The sequence below is a fragment of the Loa loa genome (genome assembly GCF_000183805.2).
Source record: "Loa loa unplaced genomic scaffold supercont3.3, whole genome shotgun sequence".
NCBI classification, from domain to species: Eukaryota; Metazoa; Nematoda; class Chromadorea; order Rhabditida; family Onchocercidae; genus Loa; species Loa loa.
The window spans coordinates 493,441-503,621 of NW_018108183.1; the positions used below are offsets into that span (position 1 = coordinate 493,441).

The 10,181-nt window shown below is 35.9% G+C and overlaps 1 protein-coding gene across 2 annotated transcripts in view; it reads left to right on the forward strand.

Moving 5' to 3' along the window:
* Positions 1-19: 19 nt before the first annotated feature.
* Positions 20-10,181, forward strand: part of LOAG_16431 — a gene marked incomplete at both ends in the record, with an annotated part of 13,752 nt that continues 3,590 nt past the window's right edge. Inside the window, 11 exons of one of the 2 annotated variants that reach the window (XM_020449084.1) lie at positions 20-44; positions 85-208; positions 803-899; positions 3,198-3,312; positions 4,217-4,591; positions 4,956-5,135; positions 5,998-6,084; positions 6,220-6,281; positions 6,573-6,625; positions 6,767-6,870; positions 7,846-7,929. In XM_020449084.1, the coding sequence (XP_020307455.1) occupies positions 20-44; positions 85-208; positions 803-899; positions 3,198-3,312; positions 4,217-4,591; positions 4,956-5,135; positions 5,998-6,084; positions 6,220-6,281; positions 6,573-6,625; positions 6,767-6,870; positions 7,846-7,929 (1,306 nt within the window). The remainder of the gene's footprint in view (positions 45-84; positions 209-802; positions 900-3,197; positions 3,313-4,216; positions 4,592-4,955; positions 5,136-5,997; positions 6,085-6,219; positions 6,282-6,572; positions 6,626-6,766; positions 6,871-7,845; positions 7,930-10,181) is intronic. The other variant, XM_020449085.1, reaches the window with a different exon arrangement.

The window sequence follows — 10,181 nt, forward strand, 5'->3', positions numbered from 1 at the left end:
ACTGAAAACGTTATAGGAAATGGAGTTGGGGTTTCGAACCTGTTGTCAGTGGCCTACCAGCTGAATCGGCGGTACTCATTACAGCCAAACAACTGACAACACAAACAGTTGGCGGTGAAGACACGTATGACGTAATTGCTAGTCCTTCAGGCTCCTCTGACGGAAGCAGTGAATTCGTGAAGGTAGAACACAGCGATGTGCAGCAGAGGTAATCATTTTTAGCTATGCAGTTAGCAGATTGGGAGTAAAAGCAAGGAAAATATAATAACTGGTAGTTTGAAGGTTAACAGTATATTAAAAGCCATAAAAAAAGGCTTTCTGGTTTGTTTCTGCAATGATTGTTTTTGATTTTCCTTCATTTTGCAAAGAATATTAGTACGTGTTATGTTTGATGGTATTTAAATAAGGATGAACGATACAATCAATTTTAAAATATTAAGAATAAAAATGGGACAGGATTTAGGATTCCACACGTTTTAGCACTGGAGATAAGTAAATAATGAGTCAGCAATATCTGTTACAGTTTTTTATTACTCTCATGTTTCTGAGATATGATCTACACCAGTCACAATTATCCGAGACGTATTCTCTCGGACTATCTCATCCATTAATGCAAATTTTCGTATCGGAAACCAACTCAGTGATCTTTCTTTTTTCCTATTTTCTTTTCTTTTTTACAGATATCGCTGGTTCCTTGTAGAATTTCAGCCTTCTTTAACAGAAATTATTGCAGAGATATTAATTGTTTATTTTATATATTTTTAGTGCCTATCATTATTTTTGTCAAGTTTGCATCTTTTAGTATTGGATTAGTTGGTGACACGTTGTCATTCAGAATGTTACAAATGCATAATGTTGGCGCTGATGAAAAGAAGACAAGAGATCGAAGATATCCTGTTGTGAGTTGTCAGTTATTGCTTACATCTATGAACTTCTTGAAATGAAATAACTTCTTCACTCTTTTAGCATCTGCAGCGTAATGGTTATTTTGAATTCTAGTTTTTTCAGTTTACTTTCTTCTCTTTGTCAAACTTTTAAGTCCTTTTCGGGTTTTACTCTTCGTTAAAGGAAGTAGAAGTGAAAATTTGAATACATTAACGATTGTTTTGAGCATTCTGCTTTCCGATAGCGATATCTGCACGTCATATCCGATCCTATGAGGACAGACAGAGCATCATAAGGAGAAAAAAAGCTGATCTTCTAATGTTAAATAATTATACATCAGTTTGGATTTATAACAGAATGTCTGCTATTCAAGAAGGTTATTTGTTGACGAATAACGTATTTGAAGTGTATGGTTTGGTGCTATCGTGAATGCTCGAGATTAGTAAACTGGCAGTCGTATTTTTATTTGTTCTTTAGTGAATAAAAGGATTACACTAGTTTATTCTTTGTAGGGCGTCCATTTTGTGCTTCATCCTATCCACCTACCGAATTGGCTGTTTGATTTCCTCCCATTCCTGTACCATTTCTATGAATATGTGTTGACTACTAATAGAAAACGATGGAGGCCTCCGATATTATGTTTCTTCTTAACTTTCTACATTTCTTGTTTTGGCATTTATCAGAAATTAAGAAAAGTATTTAGAGATCTTCAAAAATGTCAGATGGTGGTATCTGGATGCTCTCACACCTTTAGATTCAGCATTTTTTTGCTATCATTCTTAATCTGTAAATTTTACGGTCACATTCATACTCAATACCCCTTTAATTGATACAACATTTTTGGATTTAAATTGCATAGTTGGTATATTCCAAAATTCTAAATGATTCAGGTCCCTTCAGAACTTATGGACAACGTGTTAGATTGTTTACGTTGTCTTACATATTAACGTAGGATTTAAGTCTCTAAATCCTTAAGATGCTGAATTGCCTCATAATGTCGAGTTTCTTACCCATTTCTTCCCAAATCTTCGGGAGTTTGTAAATTTATCGATATCCTTTAGGTTTCTTAGAAGTCAAAAATAAGTCTTCCAGCCTTGCTTTTTACCTTTTATTTCACTAAGCAAATTATAGTTAGTTGGAAGGTATCTTTATGCGATGTATTGTCTCGTTACTGATATTGATGGAAAAATTCACCCTTTAATGCAACAATGGAGGAGCCTGCAAACTCTTATGCACTTTGTTTTCCTGAAGTAATAAAGTTATGGGAGCGGAGTGGCTGAGAGCATCCCTCATGCAGCTCTTTCTCTATAATCCTCCCACACAGTGCTTTGCCGAGCATATATATTGGTGTTTGTTAGGGTGGAATGGGAAGTATAGAGAAGAAATTATAGGCGAATGATGACGAGCTTTTTCTGCTGGTAGAAACCAGTCCATCTTATGTTCCTAGAATTACCTACGTATTTCCTCTTCGTCCTTATCTCGTCATTTCACTTATTCCTCTTCTCAACAAATAGTTTCTGGCAAAATTATTTCTTGGTTGTATTACCTAATATGATGATACTACGGGGAGATCATTGGTATATATTGTGTATCGATTGTGACAAGTTGACAGCGCTCTCTCTAGCTATTCCTTTTTCTAGATTCTTTAATGACTGACTCATTGTGCATTTCCTTTCATCAGTATTCTCTTTCCGGTCCTTCCCACATGTAATTGTCGTTTTATCATTTCTCATTCTATTCTATGCATGTATATGTTATCCAGGTGATGTCCTTAGATGTGTTATTGATATTGTTCTTGTGTATCCTGTTGTGCACTTCATATGACAACTTGATTGGCATTTTTTGTGAAGGAGAACGGAAGCAGGGACTGAAAGCATAAGCTGCTAGTCATTGATTGTGCGCAACATGCGCAGTATTTTTTGTCAGCTTGTCAATGCTGGTTATATGCACAAGCAGTTAGTCAGTCAAGTTTTGGATATTTCGTATTTTGGAAGGTTTTTACACGTTCAACCAAGGGGTGCCGCTAACCCAAGTTTGATTTGAACTGATGGTCTAACGAATTATTTAAGTGATAGTCTATCAAGAAGAACAGCAAATACCAAAGCTGAGGCAAACAAAGGATATCTTCTACGTTGTTATTACTTTTGGACCAAGATTACTAAGACTGTTTCATAGTAACCTATGATTGCAAATTATGTGTGTCATGCTTCGGTTTGTAGATTGAAATTTATCAAATTTAATTTTCGAATTGATATACATTTGCGTGTGAGGTCTTATTCTGTCTTTCCAAGTGGCTAATAATGCTATTTAAGGAAAACCTAATGGATCACGGATTTGAATCAGAGGAGCCATACAGCGGGATTTTGCCTAGAACTGAAGAATTTGCAGAAAGTGTGGTTGAAAAAATGAGCGATATAGCAAAAACAGGTGAGTGTGTTTCTGCAAAATTTGCATCCGTTGCTCGTTTCATGGGATTTTTCCTCGTACGATTAGAGTTGCAAAATTGTCCCAGCACTTGGTAAGTGCATAGTGCAAATAAAAACTTTCCTCTTCGCATCGAATGAGTGATTCCAGAGCTTTGCATAAATGTCATTACTGTTGAGACTTCTGTAGAGTGCACTGTGGAATAAAAACAGACGCATAAATTTTTTTATTTCATTTATTTTTATGTTTTACTATTGCATCATAAATTGCTGCACAATAAGTAAATAAATTACTATGAAGATAAAAAATAGGAAAAATGGTTGTTTCAAATCAAATGTTTTAAGAATATGCGAAATCAGGTATATTTATGCAGGATGTATCAAAGATCAAGGTTTGACAGAGGGAAAAAGTAAATTGACTCATCACGGACTGTCACTGTTATTATTTCGAATATCGATCTTGATTTAAGTTTTTATGTTTCGTTCACAGTGCCTACTCGAGTTGAGTCAGCTAATTTTCTTCCTTCACCTAAATGAAGTAACGAAAAGAGTACTACGAACTTTATCGAGGGCTTCCTTTTGAAAGTATTTGCTTGATATTGAATTCTAAGGGTGTAGCCATTCTCCTGAGAATCTTGCCCATAAATAGTTGTGGATATTTGGATATAAGGAATTTGTGGAGTTCTCCGTTTGCAGAGCAGCTGCTGGAAGACTTATTCCAGGATAAACGAGCATCATATATCTTTTATTTTGCTTTATATCTTTATTTGTTGCTAAAGAGTGGAATTAGTCACTGCAGCTATTCGTAATAAAATTTCAGATTTCCTTTTTATTCATTTTCAATTAGCACAACTAAAAGAGGGACAATACGGTGGATTTTTTTTTTTTTTCATTTTAGACTATTATAGGTGTGGGGAAAGTAGTGGATGCGTCAAATAAAGCTGTGAGTGATGCCAAGGTAGTGGGGGAAGCTCTTGATGATACGGTACATCTCTTTGGTGACAAACTGAAAGAAATGGCAGGACAGTCAAAAGATATGGGACATCAAACGCTGGAGACTGCCAATGATACTGCATCAAAAATGCTGTCGAGTACAGCACAGAAAGCTGGCAATGTGGGTGCAGATGTGGCACATTTGGTGGATGAAGGCGCGAAAGCAATGCATACTTTCGAGGGGGAATTTGATGATCTCACCCGTGAGATTTCGGATACCACTCATCATGCTGCGGATATTTTAACAAACACATTACAGAAAGCGGAGATAGCTGGTGACCCGCTTAAAGGTAAGCGATTATGAATTATTTTAAGGTATAATCATTTTGAGTTAGACATGCTTTTCATACTGGATAGTAACGGTGGAAATTTGAGGTTTCTGTCATCATACACCAGTCAGCTTATTTTCTCAAATCTTGATGGGCATCAAGAGTTTCAGACAGAAACATCGATGGCAAATTCTCTTTCTCTCTAGTATCAAGTTACCTGTTCCAGATGCAACAACTGAAAATTCTGCTGATGTTTTGACAGATCTGAATCACAAAATCAGGAGCATTGTGACATATACGGTGACTTACATAGGACCGAATCAATTGGGCAATAAAGCCCAGACATGATTTGATTCAGTTGACGATGAGATTAATAATGCTTCAGAGCATGATGCAGGGCGTCATACAATGCTCCACGAACCGGCACATGGTGCCTATCAGGGTGGTTATCCATCAGAGCAATGGGGCTTGGATTGGAGACAGTATGCTAGCGAGGCGGCAGACATCAATGCAAGTCATCCCGATCTTGAAGTTGAAGCTAGTGTGAAAGCTGTTCAGTCTGCGGGTGAGTAATGCTCAAATTTGGGTTTTTTATTTTTCTTGCTGAACACTTCATTTTCATAAGCATCCTTTTGCATCTCGTTTCAAGTTTATTATTCTCATATAGCGTTTTTACAAAGAAAAGTTCATTGGATTATGTAAACAATGAACCGCACAGAGATAGAATTCAAGATATAGAACTCAGAGAGATATAGAACTTAAGCGGATATTTAAAGGAACGGAATGGAACTTAAAAAGGAAAGATGAATTACAATAGGAAACTAAAAAAGATTACACTGTATTTGCATGTTTCTTCGCATGTGTATTGTACTGTACAATGATTGATCTTTAAAGCAAAATGAATGAGTCAGTATTTTACTTCCCGTCATTTATGTTATCGCTGTTCCACTCTACACCTATACAAGTAGCTCTTTTCCATTTTGTCATGTACGCCAGCTACTCAAATCTTGTCCCAGTATCACCCGACCATCTCATGAATGCAATGAATATTGGATAAACGTTAGAATTTCTGAAAGAGCAGTCACGAAACGATATTTGTCTAATGTTTCCTATCGTTCTCCAGTCTTTTGTTTGATTTAAATGAACGGCTACTATGCGATTAGAACATCAGTGGATGAGCCATTCTCATTTCATTTTTCTTTATGCTGAGAAGTTTTTGAATTAACCTCATTTTAATTTCTTTGTACTCATTTCAAAGTTAAAAATCATTATATTGGCCCAAGTTTGCGTGTTATCTATTATTTTAATTAACGGCGAGTAGGTAATCAATTGTTTGCGTTGTATGACTGCTACAGAATATTTTCAGATATATTTTAACATAGCATATTTTACAGCTACTTGCTTCAACAGTAGTTAAATTTATATAGGGAATGCAATAAATGATGAAATTGCTGATGTACATGACCATGTAGACATGATTACGAAAATGTTCACTGCAAGTGCTCCACAACATGGTATGTCTTAGTCATGCGTACAATCCAATTCCTACATTTTTGCATCTCATGATAGAATAATCATTTGTTTTTCTTATCATTTTTAGGGCTTTGGGTAATCTAAATGCTCTACTACTGATGTTTTTCATATTTTAGATGATAGCAGTGCAGAAGAAAGTATGTTTGACAGAAAAGGACCGTTGACTATACCACACCAGGTTGGCTTTCTTTTTTGGATTCAACAACTGCTTGACTTCAGGCGATCTCAAAAAACAAATGATATTGGCATAAGTAGTAAAGCAAAGGAGCCGACTGATAAAAACTCTTAGTAGATGTGATATTAAGATTATTGTCCAAGTATATTCCATTTCACATCATTCTTCCATTGCCAAATATGTTCCGCTGTAAATTGAGCATTTCATTTTTGAATTCTCAACTTTTCAAACTATTGAATTCTACTACATATTCTTCATGTCTGTTTAAACATATCATGTAAATATTGATTGCAGGCCTCCGAAGATATAATACAGCTCGACCGTGGCTTTGACTCGCCAAAACAAAGGTAAGTAGCTCCACTGTAGTTGGTTTGACCAAACATGGATAACCGGGTGAGATTTGCTGAAGAGGATAAGAGAAGTAATCGTGGTAATAGAAGGCAAAAAAGTAACTTCTGCGATATCTTCACATGACCATTCACTTATAGCGGTTTCGAAGTGTCTCCCCGCCCACCGACACCACCAAAAGAGCTCGATGATGAGGACGTGAAACCGACAACGATCGATCTGGGACAAACAACAGGTAGATCATGTAAGTTTCCCCACCTTTCTATTTATTTTTATTTTTTTAGGCTTATTCTCATCCATCCTATATGATAACCTTATAGGCGCACAACTTGTGTGGTTGAAGATCACTCTGCAATACTTTTCTATTTCTAAAATTTCCACCTTCATGTATTTTTTTCGGCTTTGTTCATACCATCGATATCCACTTTGACCAAATTTTTACAAATATTGATGAGAACGATGATGCAAAAGAGGAAAAAGGATGGAGTCTCATCGTAATTTACTGACTTTAGCTGTATTTTATTTCATCACTGATGAGGAATTGAATAATTTCCAATTATTCTTAACATGAACTCAAATTAATGGACAGAGAATAGGTTCAGGTGCACCTAACTGATCCATCAGCGGTTTCATTACGATCTGATAAATGAAAGAGGCTTCATTTAACACTTTAATTACGTGTAAAATGGCTTTAATGTAAAATTCCCTATTGCCTATATATAAAATGTGAAATGCCTTATGTGTAAAATGTCTTTGATGTAAAATGTCCTATTTCCCGTCCCAATAAGATACTGAAAATTTTTCTAGCTAGATATTAGGAATTTTTCTGACTACGATTATTCCATATTTACTCTGATGAATACAGCATTTTGCAGAGCAACGATTGCTAGGTGAGGTATGTTATGATTAAAGAGTGTGAGCGAGATCTAACATGGTTAACAGACTTATGGAAAAGTTTGATTTTTAGTGTCTGACGGATTATGATTAGCAATAGTTATTTCGAAATGATATATTAAAAAGTGCTAGGTCGAACAGATTAGATGAGAGAATATTACGACTGTCAACGCAAATCTTTCCCAAAAACGCTGAGGAAGAGTTTCTTTTCCCTAGTGTTTCTTTTCTAAGAACTTGTAACTTAAATTCACGTAACTTACTATTAAAAAGTGTAAACATTTTTGAGCCTTTCGTTGAACAGGAATAATATGGACGAATTTTCCAGTGGCCAGTGGTGAACATCTAAGTTCTATACTGAAAAACAGTGCACAAGGTGTCCGATTTGATTTCAAGGATTTGGATGCGAGATGTAAGTTGTCGTTAATGTCATCTTCGAAACTTTATTATATTGGACATAAAAGATGGGAAATAGGTTGTGAACGTTACTTAAAGTACCACATTATATTTGAGTAAAACAAGGCTTACAATTCTCAGAACCTACGTTAATCAATAACAAACGTGGTGCTGTTTGATAACATTCATTAGTCACCCTTTCGTCATTTCTTATTATGTTCAGTATTCATTAACAGTTTGAGATTCAACATTATCCAAAGCTTTCATCACCATTCACGTTACATAGAACTGAGGTTACTGCCAAGGCCATCTACATGGGGCATTGTACTTGGTCTCATTAGTATAAAAGGGTTGAGTGAATGGGGATGTGATGATATAGTAGTCTATTGCGTCTGGCATACCACTGAATGATGTTGATACCGATCTTGGATTCGCTGCATGTTATATTCTATATGATGTTTTTGAAGTCAGTGCTATTTATTGAAATGCCACTAAAGCTAGGGTATCCAGGAAGAATGATGGAGAATGGAATCGATCTTTTTGCTAGTGTATCTTCGATACTGCTACTTCTACCCGTATAAAAGTAATAAACACGTCATTAGATACTGATCTTGAAAAGATCAGAAAAGATGTTCTCAAAACTTTGCAGTAATAAATTAAACAAAGCTGAAGGTTGGTAACTCGAAGGCCCTATGTCCTTTCAAATCTCTAAATAATAGTCTATAATTAATTGAGGTTTGATAACTGGTAAACGGAAGAGCTCGAGTAATTGTGTTGCGCTGCCCCTATAAAAAATGTTTCAGTATAGCAAAAAAGCATTCGATCGATTGTTTATCGTTTTAAAAAATGGAACGCTTGATTCACCACTTTTCCATTCAGTGCTTTTTTGAATTTAGCGCATTTTCTGGAAGTGCAGCAACATTCCTGAAAAAAACTTTTTTTTAGTCTGTTCTGGATTATTCAAACGTTAAGGCATAATCCATAAAATAAAGCAATCAGTATTGCTTTATTTTATGCACAGTGCCTTAGCGCTTTGAATTATTCAGAACAGTTCAAAAAACTTAACCTTATGACTCGAAAGAAAAAACCGCAACAGCTGTAGTTTTGACAGCGTTTGGTCCAAATTACGTCAAGTCATTTCTCGAATAGTGTAAATTAGCAGGTGATGTAGTCATCAATATTGTTATTTTTAGCTTGTAATAGTCTTTTTCAATTCGACACAAAGGATAAAAGAGTGGGGGAAAAAGTTTATGGTCGGAGATCGAGAAGGAACTATGCATGTTTTCCACTTTGTTAAAGACTAGCATCACGATAGTTTCATAGAAAGTGAGTTCATATAGACCTGATACTCAAACTTCCCACTGATTATTCTCATCTTCCAGCAATCAAGACAGCAAGATAGGATTCAGACTCCGACTTCACGATTGGAACAAACAATTTAAGAAGCGGTGTTTTTACTAGTTCTTTCGAACTGTTCTACTTCACTATCCATAACTTGACACATTATGTCAACCTAATTACAGATTTACATGTATCCTTTCTCACTTCTTTTGCAGACATCTCAGCTTAATAGTTATCTCCCTCTCTTCGTAGGCCGATCTGTGTTACTCCGCAACTTCTCTCATTGGCAAGCTCTCTCTCCTTTCTCTGGATGAGTATTGCATCACTCTGTTTACTATTTCTGTCACCTAAGAGAAGGATGGTGACTCATGAAGAGTATGCTTGTATATCTGGAGGAGGGAGGAAAGGAATAAGGGTGTATGTGCACGTAGTGTTGATGCTGTTGATGCTACTGCTGGGTGATGTGCTGCGGCACCTCGAGGAGAAAAAGAGAAAGATCGATAAAATTGGGTTGTCCCGCGGTTTTCCAGTTTGAGCATTACATCAACACACTCATGTAGCAGCAGCAACAGCAGCAACTGCCCCAACCTGTCTTGTCCACCCCTCATTCACTTTGTCCCATATAGTGCACTGAATTGGAATTTTTATTTCTCTGCCATGTCTTTAGTGATTTAATGAGTATATTGAATTCTTACCAATATTTCTAGAAGTTAGTTCTTCCAGAGATCATCTACTGAGTTATACTTGGACAGCATTTAAGGAGAAAGCGACGACCATCAAGTATTCTGAATCAAAACTGAAGTCAAAATCCATGCTTTAATCTTAACTGTGACTGGTTTCATAGCTATGTGTACGTCCATGTTTATATTCATGACTATATATATATATATATATATATATATATATATATATATATATATATATATA